The sequence below is a fragment of the Bactrocera neohumeralis genome, chromosome 4 (genome assembly GCF_024586455.1).
Source record: "Bactrocera neohumeralis isolate Rockhampton chromosome 4, APGP_CSIRO_Bneo_wtdbg2-racon-allhic-juicebox.fasta_v2, whole genome shotgun sequence".
Classification (NCBI taxonomy): Eukaryota; Metazoa; Arthropoda; class Insecta; order Diptera; family Tephritidae; genus Bactrocera; species Bactrocera neohumeralis.
Window position 1 is genome coordinate 63,488,456 of NC_065921.1, and position 25,109 is coordinate 63,513,564.

General features: G+C 40.2%; 1 protein-coding gene and 5 non-coding genes across 6 annotated transcripts; 4 read left to right on the forward strand and 2 right to left on the reverse strand.

The window, feature by feature from the left end:
• Window positions 1–2,390: 2,390 nt before the first annotated feature.
• Trnad-guc (transfer RNA aspartic acid (anticodon GUC)) lies at window positions 2,391–2,462 on the reverse strand. Its single transcript has one exon. It is a non-coding gene; the product is annotated as a tRNA-Asp (tRNA).
• Window positions 2,463–2,782: 320 nt separating this feature from the next.
• On the forward strand, window positions 2,783–2,854 carry Trnad-guc (transfer RNA aspartic acid (anticodon GUC)). The gene has a single exon. It is a non-coding gene; the product is annotated as a tRNA-Asp (tRNA).
• Window positions 2,855–3,049: 195 nt separating this feature from the next.
• Trnad-guc (transfer RNA aspartic acid (anticodon GUC)) lies at window positions 3,050–3,121 on the reverse strand. Its single transcript has one exon. It is a non-coding gene; the product is annotated as a tRNA-Asp (tRNA).
• A 4,138-nt stretch (window positions 3,122–7,259) lies between these two features.
• Window positions 7,260–7,331, forward strand: Trnam-cau (transfer RNA methionine (anticodon CAU)). Its single transcript has one exon. It is a non-coding gene; the product is annotated as a tRNA-Met (tRNA).
• Window positions 7,332–8,418: 1,087 nt separating this feature from the next.
• On the forward strand, window positions 8,419–8,490 carry Trnam-cau (transfer RNA methionine (anticodon CAU)). Its single transcript has one exon. It is a non-coding gene; the product is annotated as a tRNA-Met (tRNA).
• A 15,624-nt stretch (window positions 8,491–24,114) lies between these two features.
• LOC126755822 (tigger transposable element-derived protein 1-like) lies at window positions 24,115–24,900 on the forward strand. Its single transcript, XM_050468543.1, has one exon. It carries the CDS (start codon window positions 24,115–24,117, stop codon window positions 24,898–24,900), a length of 786 nt encoding a protein of 261 aa, XP_050324500.1.
• Window positions 24,901–25,109: the final 209 nt, after the last annotated feature.

Below are 25,109 nucleotides of genomic sequence, written 5' to 3' on the forward strand. Positions count from 1 at the left end.
GCACTTCGCTTTTTCCACTATCCACTCTCCAAACATTGACTATTTTCATCCATCGTCAGCAAGATAAATTCACCGAAAGCCTAATAAATTTGCCTGCTTAGCTGATTAAGGCATGAAATAGAGCAGAAGTGCACCAATACTGGCAAACTTTGGCGTTGCATTTTATTGAGCGCGGCGGGGCGCGGTGCGGTGCGTGTGGCGCGGCAAAGCGCTCGCGCATTTAATGCATTTTCGCGTAATTAACAATGCGCCAGTAGCCGCACAAAGCCCATGGTAAGCGTATTCTGTGTGCACTCCGCACTCACCTCGCCCCCACATGCCACGCCTTCAGTCCACAGCAACGCTTATGCATTGCATTTGGTGGCATTGTTCGTCCGCGCCGCTTATTTTTCAAATAAATTTCAATTGTGCGCACGAAAATGTCAAATAAACTACAATCAAATGCTACGAAAATAATTCCACCCACGCACACCCTTAAAATGGCGTTGGCGCGTGGTTTCTCTAGCGTAGCAGCGTCTCGCGTCAGTGGCCCAGTTGGGCGCCGCCATCTAGCTGCGTCGCATTTTAAGTCTCAGACAAATGATCCAAATATAAATTTCAGCAAATTGCCAAGAAAATTGCAGCGCTCCAACAGGGTTATGCCAGCAGTTATACGGTACGGCCAACCGTCATTTCATTAGAGTGGCTTCCCCGCATAAAATAGCATCAGCAACAAACTTTTCGCAGACGCTTACCTGCCAGCTGCCCACTTATACATATACCTACATACATTTCGTTTCATTTCTTTATATTTGTCGCTCCACCTGTTTCAGGAAGTCGCCATAAGCTTTAGTTGTTGCTTGTCTACTCCGAATACCGGCGGTGGCAGCCGACATACAGTCCAGATGGAGGCAACAGCTGTCACCGTCGTCTTCATTGCTGCTCTAACAAAAGTTCTTTGCGAACAACTCAATATTGCGGCCACAGCGTAATTGCTATAACCAAGCGTAGTTTGTACAGGGTGATATATACATTGTCTGCTCATAAAATTCTAGAGTAAACACGCCCTCTAATTATAAGAGGGGTTCTGTGATTACAATTGCCACGACTTGTTGTGCAGTATTATGTTCCGTTAATGAAGCCCTTTTGAAAGCCTTGTTTGCGTTGTTTGTAATGCTATAATAATCTAAAATTTACTATAACTCTCTAATAGTTACTGTCGGCTATAAAACAAGCCAATGTTGTGATCTCTACAAAATACGCTTCAAACTCACTTTCTGAACGTTTTTCACGGCATTCACTTGTTGAAAATATATGTATGTACATATGTCGCTCCGCCCTAAAATGGATTTTCTTCTTGTAAAATCGGTCTTCCTCTTTCTCTGCTTCCTCTGGTGAGTAATGGACGAATACTTTCTAAACTGGAGTGTTCTCATCCATTTGGACGACCCGACTTAGCCAGCGTAGCTGCTGTCTTTTAATTCGCTGAACTATGTCACTGTTTCGTAGAACTCATCGTTCCATCGACTGCGGTATTTGCCTGTATAACTCTCGCCAACAGGTGTCAAATTAGCATGGTATTAAGCAATTGAAGTGACCACCCTGTATGATTAAATGCCGTCCAATGCAGCAGCAGCGCGCCCACAATGCTTTTTACCGGCATCAACAGCAACTTTCGCTCGATTTTGCCTACCACTCAATAGTACTGTGGTGACCCAACATGCCTCCTCACCATTTTGCCGCCTTTTCATTATTTAAGCGTCAGTCGGCGAAAACTTTATAATCTGTTAATTATTTGTCTTATGCCAAGTTGGCGAAATTTTATTGCTTCCTCCAGCTCACAGTTTTCATATGCCTTCGCATACAAATTGTAGCAGACATTGCATACATCTCTCTCGGTATTGGTTATTTCAAGGTGAAATTGTGCAGTGTTGCTTGGGCTGATAGAAAAAAGATCCAACAAAATTAAAAATATTCAAAATGTAAATGTGCACTTTGAGCTAATCGGGGGGAGTTGGTATCGGTCAAAAAGAACTGAATTTTCAATTATGAGCACTTTGAAAAAATTACTTAAATGTTGTAAAATTAAAATTTCGAATTTCTTTTAAAAAAGACAAAAAAGGTAATTAGGTTCTTAAAGCTGAGCCTGTGAGTTTTATTGCACTAAATTTTTACAATATATCATTTCATATTCTTAAAGTCAGTCTTTGAATTCTGATGCAAAGTACGACCATCTTTACAATAGAAGTAGATACAAATTTCAAAATTGAAACATTCTAATATGCATATATGTATATATATATATATTTTTTTTTTTAAGACAAGGTGCTTGTGTAATCTTAATATTTTTATTTAACTTAAAAAATTACTTGTTCTTAATTAAAAAAACATAAAAATAATATTTTTTATAACTCCCCGACGGGGAATTGAACCCCGGTCTCCCGCGTGACAGGCGGGGATACTGACCACTATACTATCGAGGATTGATATTTATTATTTGAGTGAACCTGTGTGTTATATACACTGTAAAAAAGATAATTTGGATTTGAAAATAAATGAAATTTAAAAATGTTTAAATTAATTTGTGATTAAATAATAAAAGGTTATAAGATAAGTTGCTGATAACCAACCATTCGAAGCGAAATACTTTCATTTCACTCTTGTAAAGTAAGTTTTATATTAGTTTGCATTTAAGACTAATAAAATGAAAAATATGTAGGCAAATGGAATTTTAAAATATAAATATAAGCTTATAAATTTAGCATACAATTATTTTTTTTTGTGCGCAGATACGATAGATGTGTCCTCGATAGTATAGTGGTCAGTATCCCCGCCTGTCACGCGGGAGACCGGGGTTCAATTCCCCGTCGGGGAGATAGTTATACATACATACAGTGATATTTTTATTATGAATTCCTATAGTAATTTTAATATTTTTAATAACGCTTTTAACTATACATAAGAAAAAATGTAGGAAATATTAAATTATGACTCCAAGAATTATTTTTTTTTTATCAAATTAAAAATTTAATACTATCTAAAAAATTAAGAAAAAGTATATTTTCTATTTCTCCCCGACGGGGAATTGAACCCCGGTCTCCCGCGTGACAGGCGGGGATACTGACCACTATACTATCGAGGATGTTGAAGATTTTGAAAATAAAGCCGTATATGAGAGCTCTTCATTTATTACAAAAAGAATACGTTTGTTTTGTTTGAATGTGGTTAAAAACTTTTGAGTGCTTTTGGTAAGAAATCAAATTCATGACAAAATAATTCAAATACCTCATAATTTGACATAATTTTAGTAAGCTGAAGTTGCTCAAATTCTTCTTTATTATATTAATTGTGTTTCTTTTAGCGCAATATCCGATATTCAAAATAAGTATACTTTTTAAAACTATTCCACTATCATATTTTAAATCGCCAACAACAAATCAAAAACTAATCAACGCCATTTGAAAGTTCGATTGCCTTGCTGTCTTGTTCATTATGTACGAAAACATGTGCGCACATGAATGACCTTCACTCACTTACACTAAAACATCTCGCCCGCACTAAAGTCACTTAAAAAGAATTGTAGAAATAGAAAAATAATATGGCTGCAAGCAACGACCATTTTGTTTAAAAAATTTATTTAAAAACCGTGCAAAAATCGTTCAATCATTTCAGTTAAATACCAGGCAAACAAAGGTGCACAGCAGGTATTGCTTGCATTTCGTTCAGTTGGAAAGAGCGGCAGCTAAGCAAAACTGCTAAATGAAATTCTCAAATGAATGAACTGAGTCAGCGGCATTATCAATGCATATACGGTACATACATATGTATGCATATAAAGTATTTACGAAGTGTGCTGTGTCGCTATGTGTAAATATGTATGTATGTATATGTTTTTAAGTCGGTAGGTACACTATGAACGCAAAAGCCAAGAAATATCTGGCCACACTCAGTATAATGGTGCTGGCCAATGGCTTATGGCGAGTTTCGTTCGAGCATTCTCACACAATTAACTAGAAAATTACTTTTTACTGTAGCACTGTTGTTGTTTGTTCACTTTTAAGCACATATTTCAAATATTTTACATTTCTTATGGCTCGTGCGCTCTTCCTCTTGCTTAAAAATCTATTTTCTTATGTATGTATATATGTATATGTACATATGTATGTATATTCAAACCTACATACATATAAAATTGTAAACTGTCGGCACAAAGCGCTTCACATTTGTTTTCCCATCTACAGTAGATCTCAAAACAAAATGTTCGTCGATGAAAAATATATACATACATATGTAAGTAAGTATACGTTTGCGCAAAATTATTTCTAAACAAGATTAACGTTGGATTCGGCTCTAAAGGGAGTTTAGAGCTCTCAAGAAATTTAAAAACTTCATATAAAAAAAACGCTTAAGAAATGATCAAGAAAATTTCCTGAGGTGAATTTCTTGTACTAGTAGTAGTAGCTCTAAATAATCGGCTACTAATTTTTAATAATTCTTTTTAATAAAATGCGTCTATGGCAATCCTTGTTTTGCGAAGAAACATGAAATCGACAATTGTTGGAAAATGAAAGTAATCATTAAATTCATCCTACATTTAGTTAAATTCATTATTATGAAATATAGTTCATTTTGAAATGTTGTATAAAACTTACCAAACATCAACCACATTCCTTAAATCGCAATGAAAATATTTATATACTGACACACGTAAGCATATTTCTTTGTTTATTTTCTCGAAATGGTGTTTTCAAAGTCGGGTTATTATACCCTGAACAGGGTACATTAAGTTTGTCACGAAGTTTGTACCACCCGGAAGTAAGCGTCGGAGACGGAGAAGTATATACATACATATATAAATGATCAGTATGTTAAGCTGAGTCGACTTAGCCATGTCCGTTTGTCTGTCTGTTCGTCCGTCTGTCTGTCTGTATACATACGAACTAGTCCCTTAGTTTTTAAGATATTGTTTTGAAATTTTGCAAACGTCATTTTTTCTTCAAGAACCTGCTCATTTGTCGGAACTGCCGATAACATATAGCTGCTATACAAACTGAACGATCGGAATCAAGTTCTTGTATGGAAAGCTTTCACATTTGACAATGTATCTTCACAAAAGTTGGCACAGGTTATTTTCTAGGGCAACAATGTAATCTCCGAAGAAATTGTTCAGATCGGCTTACTATAGCATATATGTAGCTACCATACAAACTGAACGATCGGAAAAAAGTTCTTGTATGGAAAACTTTTGCATTTGACAAGATATATTACCGAAATTTGGTATATATTATTTTCTAAAGCAACAATTTAATCTCCGAAGGATCGGAATCAAGGGCTTGTATGGAAAACTTTCGCATTCGACGTGGTATCTTCACGAAATTTGACATGGATTACTGCTTAAGGTAATAACATAATCTCCGAAAAAACTCAGATCGGATTACTATAGCATATAGCTTTCATATAAACTGAACACATACTTACTAAAAGAAATGCACTTGTGAAGGGTATATTAGCTTCGGTGCAGCCGGAGTTAACGTTTTTTCTTGTTTTATTGTTGTTATTGTTAACCGATTATATATACATATATTTCAGTAATTTATATATTTATATTTCAGTAATTAATCGAAAATTTTTCTCACCGATAAATATTGTTTTTTTTATAAACAATTTAAGGCCGAAATTTTGCTCAAAATCGATTTTTTTTTTGCGAAATGTCCATTTTGTCAAAAAAATGTATTTTGCTTATTCCTTCTATCGACTAGTCTTAACATTACTTTAACGAAATTAATTAAGTAATTTTGGAAAATTTAGTTCAAGGATATAGTGGTTTCGAAATAAACTAAAAACTTGACATACAGTTAAAAGATACCATAATATGTGTGAAATTTTTTGGATCAATAAATTTAAAAGTTCCTAGAAAAAATTCGCTTTTCGGAATCTAATTATGTATATACATACATATGTATATGTGCAACACTTCATGGTGTATTTTCATCACTTGTCCTTATTTTATATCCCTTACCCTTAACAGTTGACTTTTGCTCCACCGTGTACTTGTGCGGTTTATATTGTCATACTGATTATTCTTACATGCAACTTTCGGCATTTCCACTCTCGCTCTCGCATTAAACGCTGTATATCATATGTAGGTAAGAATATGTATGTACATATATCTGATCGTATCCACCATTAACATTTGCCAGCACGCGATCGAAATGAATTTTGTATTTGTATAAGTATTTCTCGCAACTGCCGAACATTGTACACCAGCAAGATATTGTTGTTTAATGTTACCCCGCTGTTTATATTACTGTTGGGCCTTGCTCTTATGCCAAAGTAAAAAAGGTTGTAATTCTCCAAAGCACGCAGCTGACAACGGCATAATTGCTGCTTAAATTTTCTGTTTGCCTAATAACAGCGTGGATCAATTTATCGATTTCACGTTTTACGAATCATGATCATCAACCGCCGCCGCATCACGATCAACATACATGATGGCTGTTGTTGTTATGGTTAAGGGGAAAAGAGCTTATCGGCGACAGTTAAACAAACATTCGATTTCAATAACAATCGAGAGAAAGACGAGTGTGTAAGCGATTACTAAAATGGAGTGATTTCGATTCAATATGAAGTATTAAAATCAAATTAATTACTAATAATTACTTCTCCTCCTTTTTTCCCGTTGACTCTCCATTTATTTTGGTAAAATTATCACCACTCCGAGACTTTTTCAATCTACGTATATTCCGTTCTAAGTATCGCCTTCAATATTTGCTGCAAGTGTTGGCGATCACTTTAGGGTGGTTCGAATATTGCTCTCATGCTGCATGCGTTAATTTTTTCTACTAGGGCAAGGTTTCGATTCTCGGATCACATATCCCGGCACGCTTCTAGCCTGTTTACAAATTATAGATTTCTGTGAATTCACTTCCTAGAATAGATATGTATATGTATGTATCTGTCTCATTTTGTGATCTGTTTTCTTATAACATATTAATTAATGTTTCATGATAGTTAAGTTGTTCGAAAATAATACGATATATAATTCTTAAATAATTATATCTGTATGTACATACATACATATATACTTATTTTAATTTTTAAATAGAGATGATGAGAAAACGAGAAGGTATACCTTAGAAGTTACTGACCTTGCAACCTTTCATTTTGTTTTTTATAAAAATATTTTAGATATTTTAATTTTGTTTAAGTGAAATTACAATTTATTTGTAGTTATTTACCACCTCGTACTCAAATGTGCCATTTGCCACAAAAATATGACAAGCAGAGTGGCGCAGTGGAAGCGTGCTGGGCCCATAACCCAGAGGTCCGAGGATCGAAACCTTGCTCTGCTATCTGAGGTTGAAGCAGTGTTTTTTATTTTTAATTTTGCTTAAAAATCCGACAAATTGTAAATATACTCGTATGTTATTTGCAATGTCATTTATACCACGCGATAAAGTATGAAGATAAAATTACTTAGTAGTTTTGTAATATTAGCTATTGTCATATACAATTACTAAATAAAATATTACTCAAAAAAAATTTGCTTTTCATCAGTAACTTTCGTCTCAGTGTGATTTTCCGAAAAATCACTGATTTTCGCGATTTTGTTTTTTAATGTTGAAATTAACTAATCCGTCCGATTTTTTTTTATAAATAAATATATTCATGAGGAATACAAAATGATTTTTTTATGTTAATTTATTCTGTGTATAATAGTTAAATAAATTGTTGATGTGACACGTGAAAAAAAAACGTGCGATGTCCACGATTGCGGCCGAAATGTAGGTCTGAAACAAAAATTTGACAAAATGGCGGCGATTTGAACGAAAAGTAGCGACTTTGGCTCATTTTTTCAACAGTTTTTCGTAGACAAAAATAGGGAGATTTTAAATAAACAAAAAAAAAAAACTTCAAAAGCGAAACGCTGTAGCAACCGTAATAATTTGACTTTTGATTTCAAAATTTGAGAGAATGTTTATTACAGTGTATATTTTCCAATAATGCAATAAAAAAAAATCGGGTTTTCGAAAATTTCGCACTGATAGGATCGCTTGAAATATCTTAAATACTGTTGAACTTCCATAACACGAAGTTCACCAAACCTCAAACTCTTGAATTGGCAGTGGAAGTTAAATTTCATATAAACTTCCTTCCATAAATCGAACTCTCTTTAACTTGAAATTTTTTAGTGAATTATGGTTATTCGAGATAGAGAAGTTCAGCTGTATTTATATTTAACTAATAAATTATATTTTAGGATTCTGCATTTGCATTTGTACTTTTTTTCCTTTAATTTGAAGTATTCCTTTGCCCTTTGTGTCACCCTGTTGTTTATATACACTGTGTGTCAAATATTCTATTCTAATGTTTTCATTTTCAAAATATGGAAATGCTACGATTGCGTTCACATATTATATTTGGCAAAAATTTAATGGCAGCAGAGTGGCGCAGTGGAAGCGTGCTGGGCCCATAACCCAGAGGTCCGAGGATCGAAACCTTGCTCTGCTATGCAAAATGGTTAACTGAATTTTTTTTACTCTTTTGCTTTACATTTATTTACAATTTATAATTTTTTTTTTATAAAACAAGGGTAAAATCAGACAATTTTTGAATGCAAATATTTAATTAATAGTTTTTATATACATACATATGTACATATATCGATACGACATATGTACATTTGTATATTTAAATACTTTAAATTAATACTAATAAACTTTAAACTAAGCCTTATATGTATGTAAAATACCTTTACATTAGTTCTTTCTTTCTTTCCATAAAATTCCGCGATAGTCTGCACTCAAAATTATGCTACACATTTTTGGAATAATTGGATTTGCTTTATATACATACATGTATGTATAAAAACATTCATAGAAATGTATTTCAGTATGCACATATCTTGCATTCCTCCATCAGAATACGTATTATTTGCAGCGAAAAACAGTAAATGTCAAGCAGCGCAGTCAAACTGTCAAACGACGAAAAAATATTGCAGTGAAAATTATCGCATAATTTGAAATCAAAGCGGAAAAGGGAATTTCAAGTGGGCTTAAATCGCAATCAATGATGCAGCAGAAGCAGTAAGAACAAAAAAAACTGGATACAAACTTAAGTCAGTCGAAGCCAGTCAAGTACACGTGTAGTTGCAGTTGCGAAGGAAGCGAGCGGAGATAAGAGTAGAGAAGCGCTTTAAAAACTTCTAAAGAACAGTATAGCAACGAAAGAAGTCAAAATCGAAGGAAGGAAATTGTCAGCATAGCCGATAGTGGCGGAACAACTACAAAAACGTATTAATATTAACAAGTAGGAATGCAATGTCGGTGATGTCATTCAAATTTTTTTCTTTTTCGTTGAGTTGACTATTTGCCGGCTTGCTGTTGGCGCGCCATCCATTGTTGTTATTACTGCTACAATACGACAGCACTCCGTCTCAATCACAGGATAATCGTTGAAAAATCGCAAATGAAATAAACAAAGAGAACAACAAGCAAAAAAAAAAAAACTAAGCGCGGTAGTGAAGCTGTGTGTTGCCAGAGCAGCTGACACGAAGTGCAACGAAAGTGAATTGTGGGATTGGGACAAATAAAAAATAACAAGGAACGTCGAAAAGTTAAACGGGGTATATTGCATAGACGGGAAACGATTTTAGTTGGATGCGATGTTTGAAGGAGACCAATACGCATTTTGTTTTTTTATTTGTGAAATCGTTCAATACAATACTGCTGTAGGCATCCAATATCACGCCCTGCAGCCTTCCCAATGCTTAAAATTTAATAAAATTTTTAGCTGCAACATTCGGAGGCGTGTAATGTGACAATCATTTATTTACGTTTCCCATTGGTATCGGCGATTCAAAATACATACATACATATGTATGTATATAAGACATAATAATGACAAGAATAAGTGAAACATCTTTTGTGTTATGGTAGCGGAATATTGAGAAATGTTCAATTATATTTTGTATTCTCTACTTCAATTAGGCTTGGATTATTGTGTTTTTTGTAGCGTTATCTAATTCCCGATTAATAGGGATAATTGCGTTGGAAGTTTATCTTTATGCACCGACCTATAGCAAAGACTTCTGTCTGAAAAATGTTCGGAAAACTTTCCATAGGTATGGAGAGCTTGGGGCGTGGCCCTGCGACCCCTGTACTGGTTCAATAGTTGACCCGACAGCTCACCTCGCTGAACCAAGGGTCGTAAGAACAAGATGAGCAAACAAAACACAACCACAACAAACAACCCAACTATAAGGCAACGACCCAGGACAACGACCACGGACAATGAAAAAGAGCAGGTAAGCAGCGTAGGCAAAGAGGGTCAAGGAGCTAAGCGGAAGTTTAGCTTCCTTGACGCTCTCTCGCCAGAGGAGCGGGCGTTGTTTGAGGAGTATGCGAGGGAGGACGATGACGACATGCCCTCATGCAGCGGCGCTCGCCTGGCGAAAGTGCCTGCTGCCGTCGCAGCAGCTACGAGCGCCGCCAAAACCCCCTTAAGTAGGCCTAACGGTTCAGACTCCGGGGAGTCGCATCGGGCAGAGACCGATGGTGCTCGTAGCAGGATGAGGAGGCACAGAAGAGTTGGGCAACGCCCTCTCCCAGCAGCTGGAAAACCCGGCGGGTGTGACGACCCGCATAGGAAGGGTATGAGTGGAGCCAGCATGAAGTGGTACCTGCGTTACCTCCGGGACGGGAAGACTCCCGAGGCGGCAGAAGCGATGGTCAGAGGAAGGAAGGAAGGAAGGGAGCAATGTATCCCCAGCAAAAGAGCGCAACAGGGCCGTGTCAGCTCGCACGCAACGCAGCGGTACTAGTAACCGAGGCCCGGTCAGCACAACCCTGACCGCAAGGCGTGGCGAAGGAAGGGCAGCGCCCACGGACACTTACGCCCAAACAGCGAAGCGGAAGAGCGGCCAGCTCACGCCACAGGAGCCCCTCAGCTCCAAAAGGATGAAGGGCGGCAACACGAGGAAAGCCGGAAGCCAATCATCCGTACCAGCTCCACACCGGGTGGAGGAGGGGCGGCGCAGATATGCGGATACTGTTAAAGTCATCCGCATGGCTGTACTGCCTCAAAAATACCCGGCGCAGTTGCTCGGATCGGAGGAGCTTACCGTGCTCCAGGACCTCATAATGGATGAGGTATTCAGAGGAGACGATTACGCGGCATCCTTCCTTGGGGTGGACTTCAATGGACTTGGGACGAACACCCGCCAACTGGCTGCGGGTGTTCGTCCCAAAGCTGGACGGCTGGAAGGGTCCCGTCCTTTGCGCGAAAAAGGCGGAGGACGTGCCAATCATGCACAGTATGACAATGTTCCTTTCCCGGTGCGGTGACAAGCCATACGAGTTCGCCCTAGGGTTGGTGAAGAATCAAAACCTGGGCCTCAGTATCGCAGCCTGGCGTGTCGTCAGCAGCGATATAGAGAAAGTAGGAGCAATTAACGGTTGGAGATTGTACTTGTACATAGACGATGAGTCGTACAAGTACGTCCGAGCAGCTGGCTTCCGCCTGTATTACAGGTACAGCACGGTGGTAATGCGGCCCCACAAGCCGGCTGCGACTCAGAAAAGCGGGAGTATTGCAAAACAGGCAGCGACTGCAGCGGCTCCGGAGGTGGAAAGCATGCAGGTAGACGAGGTTGCGATTAAGCCCATCTATAGAAGGACAGGCTATGCCTGCGGCGACCCCTTAAATCCCAGATGACAGTTATTGCGGCCAGGGAACAGAGCTACCCTCCACGCAGGAACTCCTTGAGGGGCTAGGAGACCAACTGGACGGCAGTGTGGTTGACGGCGGGGACGAGGATCTGCTCCTCCTCTATTGTAGTGACCGTCAACACGGAAATCGCCCAGGTGAACCTGCATCACGTGGCGGCAGCGTCAGCTGTCATAACGAGCAGGTTCACAGCGGATAAACTGGGTATCCTGCTGATCCAAGAGCCTTGGGTCCATAGAGGAGAGGTTAAAGGCCTCAAGACGGAGTGCAATAAGGTAATCTGGGGTCTCTCTAGCGAGAGACCTAGAACTTGCATAGTGGTCAGGAATAACATTGAATTCTTCTGCATTTCAGAGTTCCTGACGCAGGATCTGGTGGCGGTGCAGGCCAGGGACTTCGAAGGCAGGCCTTCGTTCTGGCTTCAGATTATTTTACAGGGGAGGCATCCACGGCACCCCCGGAGGTGGTGGAAAAGCTGGTGGAGCACTGCAGAAGACACAAGCTTCCCCTAATCATTGGCTGTGATGCGAACGCCCACAACTTAGAATGGGGAAGTACAAATTGCAACGCAAGAGGTGAGTCTCTCTTAGAGTACTTATTAGGTAATAGCTTAGCGATAGAGAATGTAGGGTGTGAGCCCACATTCATAACTATAAGCAGGGGGGAGGTGTTGGACATCACATTCAGCAATGAGCCCGCAAACGGAGCGAGGAATTGAGCAAGAGGGGGCAGACTGATAAAGACTGAATTGAGAGTAGGCTATCGGAGCTGAACGGGGCTGTTATCAATGTCTATCATGTCTATCTTTCCAGCGCTGTTACAGCAGGGGGATCAGTTTTTACTGCCATACCTGGTTCGGCTGCTGCGAGAGAGCTTCGCAATGGCGTATATCCCTGAAGTATGGAGGACAGCGAAGGTGATCTTCATACCCAAAGTAGGAAGGAAAGATTACTCATTGGCGAAATCCTTCAGGCCAATCAGTCTGACTTCTTTCCTGCTAAAAACCATGGAGAAGATCATGGACCATGAAATAAGGTCGAAAGCGCTGAAGAGAGCACCCCTGCATGCAGCTTAGCATGCGCACAGAGCGGGCAGATCTACCAGTACTGCTCTGTACCAGCTAACCTCTGAGATAGAGAGTTCACTGGAGAACGGGGAGGCGCTTTCTTGGACATCGAAGGTGCTTTTGACAACACGTCTCATAGGAGTGTAGCCAGAGCACTGGAGAAAAGGAATGTGGCAGCACCGGTGCGTAGATGGATAGAAGCCGTACTGCGCACCAGAATTGCTGAGACCACAGTTGGAGATAAAAGTATTCGACTCGGCACAACAAGAGGCTGCCACAGGGGGGTGTGCTATCACCCCTGCTGTGGAGTCTTGTCGTAGACGACCTGTTAGCAATGCTAACGGACAATGGGGCGACCTGATACAAAGAGGTCTAAACCTGGCAAAGGGGTGGTGCAGGGGGGTTGAATTGAACATCAACCCATCCAAGACGACCATAGTCCCGTTTACGAGACGCAGGTCCCTACCCGGTATCAGGAATCTCACCCTAGGAGGCAGAGTGATAGAGATGACCAATAACGTCAAATACCTTGGTCTCACGCTAGACTCTACTTTGCGGTGGAAGCAGCATGTAGACCTGACCTTGGTCAAAGCAACAAAGGCATTAATAGTGTGCAATCGGCTGGCGGGTAAGTCCTGGGGCTGTAAGCCAAGGATTGTTAGGTGGTTGTACATCATGTTAGTGCGACCGATAATCACGTACGGGGCGGTGGCCTGGGCCTCAATAGCGTAGCAGATTTTGGTAGGAATTAAATTATCGTAGCTGCAGCGGCTAGCCTGTGTTTGCATGACGGGCGCAATGCGCATCTGCCCAACGGCAGCTCTGGAGGCCCTGCTTGAACTCACACCGCTTCACTTGGTTATCGGTCAAGTAGCCAAGAGCTCGCTTCTGCAAATAACGGCAGAGGGGTTTGGCAAAGGAAAGGTAATCTCGTCCCAGAGGATGGAAAAGATAAGTGGCAATATACCAATCGCCCTCCTCCCGAAGGACAGCACTACCAAAACAGTTACCTTCACCAAGAAGTTTAAGGTCACCCTCGGAAGCAAGGATGAGTGGAACGACTCCACCCTTGAGCTGCTGCTGAGGAACAGTACATTGAGGTGGTACACCGACGGCTCAAAAATGTCGGAGGGAATTGGGGCAGGGATCGCGGGTCCACGCACCAAGCTCTCCATACCTATGGGGGAGTTTCCGAGCATTTTCCAGGCGGAAGTCTTTGCCATAAGCCGGTGCATAGAGATAAACCTCCATCGCAACTATCGCAATGAGCGGTTAGCCATACTCAGCGATAGTCAAGCAGCACTAAAAGCGATCTCCTCCTACGAGATCAGATCGCTGCTAGTGCAGGAATGCAGAGAACGGCTGAACAGCATTGCGGAAAGAAACCAGGTGCCGGAATAGCCGGTAACGAACTGGCAGATGAGCTCGTCCGCTCCGCAGCCTCCACCAAAATGGTAGGTCCTGAACCCTTTACAGGGGTGGGTCCCCATACCACAAAGGAGCTACTCCGCAAAGAAGAGGGAGTGGGCAGAAAAGAGCATTGGCAACGAACTCACGGCATGCGGCATGCCAAGTTGCTAATGGGAGGGTACAACATGAGCAGGTTCAAAGTTGTAATCAACCTCCCCAGGAATAAACTGAGGCTACTGGTCGCAGTTTATACTGACCACTGCAAGCTAAATAGGCATTTGTATAACATGGGCCTATCTTCTTGCACTAACTGCCGGTTCTGCGACATGGAGCCTGAAACACCGGAACACCTGCTGATCGACTGCACAGCAGTCTGTAGACGCAGGGTTAAGGCCCTCGGATCCATGTTTCCGGACAGGGATTGCATCGACTCACTAGCACCCGGAAGAATATTGGACTTCATCAATGTGCTGGGGCTAAGTAAGTCCATGTGATTTAGGAGAGGGCACAATAGACCTAAGGTCGCGGTGCATTCCTCATCAATAAATCTAATCAATTCTAATCTATCAACCTTTTCGTCGTCCATGGTCGTTCCTTGAGTCCGTTATCTTATTTTAATTTGGTTTGGTTTTATCTGTCATCTTTGTCTTGGATTAGGAGGTGATAGCTCTTAGTCTCCGTACACATGTAGGTTCTGACAACCCTCAGGAGTGATGGCTTGCAGAACGGCTCATGCCGGTTGCGAGATGGGGTGAATGCATTGCAGTTAAGCCCCTGCACCACGACAAGGTGCCTGTCATTCGCAGAGTATCCAGCATGATACTTACCACCTCTGAGCTCACCCTATAAAATCCATCTAATACCCTTTTTTCTATGGTTCGACTCCATCGAAACAACCCATTTTTAACCACATTCGTTCGTAAGCTCTTCTTCATGCCTTCTAAGTGATACAAATCATTTCTATTATAATTCGAAACGTTCTATAAGGTACACGATTTGAATTTATGCCGCTCAATTCAGTAGACTTTACTCTCTTACCTTTTCTCGTTTTCTAATACGCCGTAACAAATATAATTTTTTTCACTTTCTCTGTACATGGCCTGTTCGGAGTTACCACATAATTGTATTGTCATGCATACGTTTGTTCGTTGAAAAGGATTTGTATGCTTCTAGTATGCTTTTACCTCGCAGAGTAGATAAGCAAATTGAACACTCATTGAAGCGTTGAACGCTGAGTACAGTGAGGGAATAAGACAAATCGAGAGAGCTATACACATACTTATGTACATACAAATGAGGTTATGCCTCGAAGAAAGCATGAACAAATCGTGCATCGGTTGGGAAAGCCATAAAGCTTCGCTGCTAATGTAGTACTTGTAAGCAGCTAGAAAAGAACGTGCAACTGCACATATTTGTTGTTATTTTCGAGTTTTCAACTAGCTGTTGTTAGCTCGCATTAGTAGTAATGGAATGGATTTTCGATTGGATTGGATTTTTGGCATAACCAAGCGTCGTTGTCACAATACGGCGGTAAGTAGAGTTCGGTCCAGGATGGTGCAGAAGCAAAACTTGAAGAACCGTTTGTGGAGCATTGAACGATGCTTGCTGCATACCAGGCAGTCAGTGAAGCAAACCAGCCAACAAGCATGCAGTAGCCAAGCTACTAAGCAACCATTCCATCCAGTCAGCCAGTGGAGTCAATTGCTGCCGAAACATCGGTTGTACTCCGCGGCGCCTGCTGTTGTAGTTTTTGTTGCTGCAGCGTCTGTTTATTTGCTTGTATTGCACTGTGCATCTTCTAGCTGTATTTAGCTCTGCCGTTTTTGCTTTCTTCATACACCATTGTGTATTTATAAGTGTGCTGGGGTATTCTCACAACATTTGCATTGCATTGTACTTCATTATTGTGCTTTTGCCAACCCGTCAAACTCGCAGATTCTTCACTTTTTATGCACATGCAACATTTTTCACAGGGTATAATAGATTTTTTCAGCAAATCGTTATTTGCAACACCTAAAACTCGCACAATCAGCACCGTTAACCCAAGTACAACTGAAATGGTTTTATTTACAATGATCTCATACAGATCTCAGACGTGCTTCTCCGCTCATTCGGAGGCTAACGTCTTCAATCTGCTGATAAGGTGAAATAACTGGGGTCAAATATTGAGAAGAGATAAGAAACGTATCGGTTGCCATTCATTGCTGTAGAGTTGCTATAGACAGAGAGGGCACGGTTGCCTCGCTCACTTTGGAATTGGACCGAGTTGGATCTTCAATGGCATCTTGCGTTCTAGCACTGAACCCATGGACCGCGTGTGCGCCTAGCAGGCGTTAGATGACGATCCACACCTGTGCGACTGCAAGATCCTTTTCTCCTAGAGTACAACGCAGGAGGTGTTTTGAACTACTTGCCCGCAGCAAAGTTCATCTTACCGAAATCGTAGGGATTCTTACAGGAAATTATCAAAGTGGTATGTAGGAGGTATATGTAGTATATAGCAAAAACTGAAATTAACCATCTCAACAAATTTGGGATTGTTCAAAGCTTTGTCGATTTGTAAGGGTTTTATGATCTACAATGGAAGGGATTTCTAAGCTGTCCAAGTGATAGCCCTGTAAGAAACGATTGTATAACCCAAACTAACTTAAAACTAAACAATATCGACAACAAAATGATCCGGATAACGAGACGAATTGATTTGTGGATATTCCTATTTCAATGTTACATATCTATCGGTCTGACTGTCCGTCCGTCTATCAAGCATTTTTGGATGAAATCCCATAACTCTGAAACTTATCGCCAATTTGGTACAGAATATTCCATCTCCTTAAATTGGAGTGAAACATTTGTTGTAATGGACATTCTACATTTTGGTGTCGGTGCAATAGTACGAGCTTCCTAGTATTGAAAATAGATACTTTTCCTCTGATCACCCCTTTTGCGTTAAATATTTTTCCAGCGATTCCCTTTTATATTTAACATTACGGTCTCTAAACAAAATTTTAGGAATTTTACAGGCTAAGCACTTCACACGTACACATAGTGTAATGATTTCCGTCCTTCTGGCGCACTATAATCGATTCAAAGCTTCCTCGTGCTTAGGAATCCTAGGAATAAAAACTGGGAAGGGTACGGCAGGAGGCTTCGACAAACTCTTCCTCGCGCACCGGGGGTGGACTCAAAGGCCGTTGGCCTATCGTGTCATGGCTAGAGAAAGCCATTAAAGTTAAGGATTTCGCAGTTTGGACCTTTCTTGGTATCGATAGAGCTTTCAACAACGTCCTGCCTGGATAGGAATCAGAATATCGAAGAGAGAGCAAAAAAGGCATCGATTGCCCTATATTGTTGTAGAGGAGCCATTGGAAAAAGGTGGGGCCTCTCACCGAAAGTGGTCCTCTAGCTCTATGACACCATGATGCCATTATGTTCTATGGAATCTTTATGGAGATGGAGGGATTTAGAGAACACCACACTTGCAAAGAAACTCAGAGCGTTAACGGTGCACTTAAGTCCACTCCAACCATGGCTCTTAACGCAATTTTGAACATAATGCCCGTGGACATCGCCGGAAGGTGTATGGCTGCGAAGGTGACTACATACTGGATCATCTGGATCATTGAGTCGCCAAACCGAACTCTGGCGGCTCCTTCTTTGCCCATATACCGACGAGGGAGTTATGGGTGAGAAGAAGCCGTTGGAGGAGAGGGTCGGTAAGCTTCTACGGATGGGTGAAAGCTTGGGGTGAAGGTTGGCGGAGGGGTTTACTGTCGCGAGCTCTTTATCAACTCCAGTTTCAGACTTCCTGACTATTGTAGTGTCTTCCAGGCTGAGATTGCAGCCATCAAGGTAGCAGCAGGTTTGCTGCTCCGGAGTGCGTCCACCTTTAGAGAAGTGACCATTCACTCAAATAGCAGAGCGGGGATACTAGCCTTGAACTCATTTACAGTGCGTTCAGGGTTGGTCGAGTGTCTAACCTCGCTATCATTAGCACCGCGTGTCTTTGTGATAAGGGTGCCGGATCATAGCGGAATCGCAGGTAATTGCAAAGCCGATGAGCTAGCAAGGAAAGGCACCCCAGAATCGTTATCGGCTGAATGGAAGCAGGTCGGTGCTCCCGCATCCTCTTGTGTTCGACTACTGGATAGCTGGGCCTCGCGGATGCTGGGCTATCGGTTCTAGCGCAGTTGAAAAAGCCTATTGGCTCAATATAATATAACAGCAGATCGAGTGATTTTTTTGTCTCAGTAACGCTAGCCTCTCCCTAGTTGTGGAGCTTTTAACAGGCCATTGCCGTATTGGCGTACATGCTGTAATATTGCGAATCTTACCAGACGCCGTCTGCAGAAGCAGTTGCGGAAGTAACAACTCAGCGCTTCTTTCTTGACTGTCCCGCATTTGGGACGTCAAGACTTAGACACTTGTGAGCGCATTCCTTCAGACATCCCACCGAACTGGGGGGTGTTGAAATTAAGCGCATGTGCAAATTGGTATTGGCTACCAAGCGTTTTGCCAATCTGTAAGTCCGAACACAGGAGTTATTATTTTTTCAAAGCTTTAAAAGGACTACATTCACCAGTTCACGTGCGATCTTTGATCAGCCATCTAACCTAACCTTCCTTTTGTAGCGATTTTTAAATTCATATGCCATAGTTTTTTATATTTTCACCCGAATTTGTGCACTCCTTTACTTTTAATATTTGTTTTGTAGTATGCATTTCTTCCCAGCTTATTTGATTTTGTTTCGTCTCATATTTTTTCAATGAGATTCGTTTGTATTTATCGCGCATTGGTAGCACTTTATTCTATTTTTTCTCTGCCGGGTACCGATTTTCAAAAACCGTTGTTTTGCACTCGTTTTTTTGCTCAAGGCTATTGCTCTGGCGTCACTTGCAATACAATTACAGCTATTGCATGCAATACTCATTTGTTGCTGTTGTTTTTATTGTATCTGGCTGTAGTCTCTTGCTGTCGCATTTGTTTTTGCACTTAATTAATGTAATTATCGGTAATTTGTTAACTGTATTCACAGCTGTGTGTGCAAATAAACTCGATTTCGTTGTAACGGTTTGTCACTACATTTTGTTGTTACTTGTGCTTTTGTTTGCATTTGCTAGGATTCTTTCGCTTGGATTGTTTTGTTTACCAGGAAGGAATAATGCAATTTGTACGTCTACTCGGAAATTATTTTAGGATATTAGTGCGGATTAAATAAAAGAGGGTATTGTATCAGAATTATTGCTTTGAAAGATTTTTTGTTCTACAATTAATAAAAAAGCAATGTTGAATTCATTTTTGGGGTTCATCCTAAATTTTGGTTCGCCGAGAACGCTGACGTAGCACGTAGCCTCGAAAAGCATGATCTTTCAGGCAAATTCTTCAGTGCACAGGAAAGGTATATGAAAATAATTGCCAGATATCGGTTCAACAGCTCAATTTTGTTAATATTGGCATACGAGTACATAAGACCTTTATACCTTTGAAAAAAAAAATCAATTATATTCGAGAAACTTTAATTTACATAACCACAAATTAGTTCCCCTTTATTGGTTACAACGAAATCTGATCTATTTGGATCAAGAATTACAAAAATATAGACGGTTAAGCTTCATATAAGAGTAGAGCTTGCCATAATTTATACGTAACTACTTAATATCAGACAGAACTTCTGACTAATAAGACACATATATCTTTTGTTCTGTACTCATTAATCTAAATCGCAACTGCGATCAAGTCACCGTTTGTCACTAAAGCAGAACAGAGCTTTATGGTTTCTTAAAACTTAAAGCTTTCTCCTCACATTAGCTCAAATTAATTTGTTGACCAGAGACTTAAGTCCAGAGCGAATTTCCCAGCTCACTCAAAGAATTACGATTTTGTTACTTTTTTGTTCATAAAAGCTGATATGAAAGTTTACCGCTGGAGTTGGGGTCTTAGATCCATTGAAAGCTTTGTGGATTCATAAAGCTTTCAGCTTTCTCCTCACAAAAGTTCAAGTTAATTATTTGATGAGGGAGTTTAATTCCAATATGGGTCACAGCTCATTTATGAGAAATACGATTTATTTAAGCTTCCTCTTCGTAAAAGCTCAAATTGTTATAATAAGAAGAACGTTCATCCTCAGAGTGAATATCTTAACTCGTACTTGAGCCCAATGGCCTTATAACCTTTAAAATTTAGTTGCCGATCAGTAATTGAGGCTTTTCCATCATGTATTAAATTTCCTCTACCGTTCAACTTATTCCAGCAGCAACCTTGCAGGGTTAGCTCGAAACAACAACAACAATAAAACGAAAGTTGCCTACATACATCCGCTAATCCAAATGTTAGTGAAGTGGACCAAAATTATACGGCAACAAGCAATGGCGGTGATACCCGTTGAATGCAGATCCATACATATTCATATGTATGTATGTAATTAAGTGTGTGAGGGCTCGTGTCACAATGCAATTGACCGAGTGTGCTAAATGAATGGCTGAAACTGCACAAATAAGCAGTGGATGAGTTGAAGGCTAACTTGGCTAAGCGCCGCCGCTGAGTTCAAAGTCAAAAAGCGGCTACGAAAATCAAAGTAAACCTGCACTGGAGCTTTGCCTCCGTTGAGCCTGAAAATCGTTACATTTCGGTCGCACACAGCCCGCCTTTCAGATACGGCAGCTGGCGCCGTTACCTCCACAGGCTTCAGGTATAATTAATCTTGTTTAGGTTTTGTTTATAAAGAGTCTATCATAAGCATGTGTGCGAGTCGAGTTACGTCGACCGTCTCTGTGTGTCCGCAGGTTCGTGTGGGTGTGAGTACACTGGGCTTTGACTTTTTAGCCAAAGCGTTCGGGCCAGCTGGAGAGATTTCATGCTGGGCGAGCAGTTTAATTTGCACAGCAGGACATTTTTTACTACTTACACGCACACACGCTCGCCCCTTTCGACCGCTTTGATGCTGTCAAGTGTGTTTGGCTGTCGCTGCTCCGTTACTCTTGCTTTTTCATTGTTTACTTTTGTTGCTATTTCTGATGCATGTTGCTGCCGGATTTTCGGCATTCGAACTTCCGGAAACTGCTGCGTCATGCCATTGGTGGCCTCAGGTTTTCCAACTATTAATTTTCCTCAAGGCAAGATTAACGAGTGGATGATTGCCTGAAATTGCCCAAAAAAGCTTTGGCAAATAAATTCAAAATGCAAACTCACTCACACATACACACACTTACATACACACATATGCTAACATGCAGCCTACTAAGCAGGTTCATTGGTTGACAAAACTTTCTCCGGCCAGTTATTGGCCTGCAACTTTTAGCCGACTAATTCGCCTAACTCCTTGGAGCCTTGAGCAACTTTCGCTTGGCGGCTGTCAGTGAAGTTGCACTTTCACATAGTCCTAGCGCGTGCATGAGGGTGTATGTGTGTTTTCTAACTGTTTTTAAGTGAATTTTCCAATTTTAGATTTTGTGCAATTTTTTGGCATTTCAGTTTTGATTGCTCGAGTTCGGAAGTGTAAGCATTGAAGTGCTTCGCTGTGTATGCGAGTGTCTGTGTGTGTTGTGAAAAGCTCTCGATCTCTAAAGAAGCGCAATTAATTTCATTGTAATAGCCCGCATTGTTTTTGCTTGTGAGCCAGCTGGTCGGCAGGCAGCTTGATTTGGCTCAATTAATTGGTATAAGTAAGCTGCAATATTCAACGAACAAAGCTTTAAAGCGTTCAAGAGCTTACTACCTATTCTTGGAGAAGTTATAGTTGGCAAAGTAAATTAATATTTAATAGTTTGATATTTACGACTTTGATCATCAAGACCTTGGAAAGAAACTCTGCAGCCTGTACTAGAGTTTGTCGATAGAAAGTCTCATGTGCTTTGAGCCAAGCTCCCTTCCAACTTGATCTACAAGGCGCGTTCCAAAGTAAACAGGACTTAAAAAAAAGAACAGAACAAATGGTTTTTCCGGCAAAATCAATTTATTTTATTCAAAATAGTCTCCTTCTGCTTCAATAAAGCTGTTTGCACGGTTCAAAAGTATGTCGAACGAGTGTTTTAGCTCGTTGGCCGGTATGGCCTCCAGTATGCCGGGAAAGCCTTTTGAATGGCCTCTACGTCTGCATAATTGGGTAATTGATCGTCATTTATGTCCTCACGACCACTCTGAAAACGTTGAAACCACTCGTGCACTCTGCTACTGGATAGGCAATCATCACCACATACTTGTTTCATCAATTGAAACGTTTCGGTAAAAGTTTTACCAATTTGAAAACAAAATTTATTGTTGGCTCTTTGTTCGAAGCTCATTTTCGCACCGATAACACAAACATACTAACATTTGAAACGCAATAACTTCACTTCCAATCTATGAAATGTCATGATATTCTCACTGAGCAAACGATAAATATAGCAGATTCTAACGTATAAGTCGAAATATAGATGGAATTCAAAAAGTCCTGTTTACTTTGGAACGGACCTTGTATATTATTCAGGTTAATCGCAATGGCCAGCGGTATATATGTAAATTAGGTTTGAAGGTTCGAACTTAACTTTTATCCTTTTCTGAAACCCCACATTTCATTCATGGAGCCACAAGAGTTCCTTAACAATCCGATAAAGTTAATTGTATCATGAAACCTAATCTTAAACCTCGGTTAAAAAATCAAAACAGTTAAAAGCCTATCACTTCGCTTTAACAGTCCGGCATTTCTTCATAGTTTCGTATAGAAATCCCATTACTATGTTTCACGTTTCAGTTCTTCAGTATTTCTAATTTTTTGATAAATTCGGTACACTGGGGCCCCGCTTTGCGTCGACCCGATTTGCGTCGCAAAATATGTATGTACATACTAGAGACCTCTAGTACATACATACATATGTATTGTACAATGTTTTCAATTTGCGTCGTTAATTTCAGGTTCGGTCGTTTGAATGCCTACGTATGCAGCAATGTACATATGTATATACATACATATTCAGTTACAGAAAACAATTTTTCCGTAAAAAGGGGATTCCCAATTATCGGCATATATGCAAGTGCTGCACAAAGAAATATGAATTTCGGTAGAGAATTTCCGTCGCAGTTGCGGTTTCAGTTGGCTATTAATCACGCGAAAAAATGAGTCAAAAGCGCAAACAAATCAGTGTCGAATTGAAATTAGACATACTAAAACGTTTTAAGTCGGGTGAAAAAGCCATTGACATCGCCAAACATCTTAACTTAGCTTCTTCTACGGTAAGGACAATTTGCAACCGAGATGCTGACCAAATCACAAAATTTGCAAAAACTGCTACCTCGCTACAGTCACAACAAGTCAAAGTAAGAAGTCCGCTGTTGATTAAAATGGAAGCTCTTCTGTCGGTTTGGATTGAAAATGAGAACCAAAGAAAAGTGCCCCTGAGCAAAATGATTATTCAAAATAAGGCCATCAGCATCTTTCATGATCTACAGAAGCAAGTAACGGTGAAGCAAGTAACGGTTGGTTCCAACGCTTTAAATCTAGGGCAAATTTGCATAATATCTCTCTAAAAGGAGAATCGGCTAGCGCTGATAAGCCAGCTGCGGAAAAATTTAAGCTTGAACTACAAGCTATTGTCAAAGAAGGAGGATATTCTCGCAAGCAGGTCTTGAATGTCGATGAAACTGGCTTGTATTGGAAGCGGTTGCCTAAAAAAACCTACATTTCCAAGGCCGAAAAATCTGCTCCTGGGTATAAAGCCTCTAAAGATCGACTTACCCTTCTAGGTGGAAACGCAGAAGGGGATTTTAAATTCAAGCCATTTCTTATTTACCAGTCTGAGAATCCAAGAGCCCTTAAAAATGTGAATAGAAGTGATCTTCCGGTTCACTGGCGTGCTAATAAGAAAGCATGGATGACTGCCACGCTATTTACAGATTGGATTAAAAATTGCGCTGTTCCCGAACTGAAAGATTATTGTTGCTCTCAAAAGATTGATTTTAAAATGCTGTTACTGATGGACAATGCTCCAGGACATCCCATATATTCAGATGATATTTCTGAAAATATAAAAATTGTGTTTATGCCTCCTAACACCACCTCTATCATACAGCCGATGGATCAAGGCGTAATATCCCACTTTAAGTCTTACTATCTACGGCGAACATTTTCTCAACTTATAGAAGCAACTGATAAAGCAGATAAATTAACCATACCGCAGTTTTGGAAGGATTACAATATCAAGATGGCTGTCGAAAATATTGGTTTTGCATGGAAAGAAGTTAAAGTGACTTGTATGAATGGAAGTTGGGGAAATATATGGCCAGAGTGCTTGCTTAAAAACAATGTTCCGATTAACGATATACCAACTGTTCGGGAAGAAATTGCTAATCTGGCTAGGGAAAATAATATTGAAGGAATGGGGATTGAGGATATCATCGAACTGTTAAACTTACAGGATGAAGAGCTCACAAACGAAATGTTATTAACTTTTGGTACTGAACATACGTTGGATGATGAAACTGATCCGACCGTTATCCAAACAGAACCAAAAAAGCTAACAACTGCGCAAATTGCAAAAGCGATGGAACTGGTAGAACAGGCGATTGAAATCTTTTGCAACAATGATCCCGATGAAAATCGTAGTGCCAAGGCAAGTCAATCTCTTTCCGACGCCATACAATGCTACAAAAATGTTTACATGGAGAAAAAAGCAATTTTTATACAACAAACTTTGGACGCATTTTTATGCAAAAATGTAACTCAGCCTGAAGAAATTATGGACGACTAAGGTTTTAATTTCATCGCATTTCTTTTTTAAATTGCTGTTTTGCTTTAAAAATGTGAGTTTGTTTTTATAGATATATACATATATATATAGATTAAAATAAATGTTTTGTATGCTATGTAAATGCCTTCTTAAAAAGTTGCATTTTTTTAACTCAGGAACAAATTAAAAATATTTTGCAGTAAGTATATGGGGAAATGTGTTTCGATTTG

Excerpts from the sequence above, each read along its gene's own strand:
- LOC126755822 (XM_050468543.1), top strand. The coding sequence starts at position 24,115 with ATGCTGTTACTGATGGACAATGCTCCAGGACATCCCATATATTCAGAT.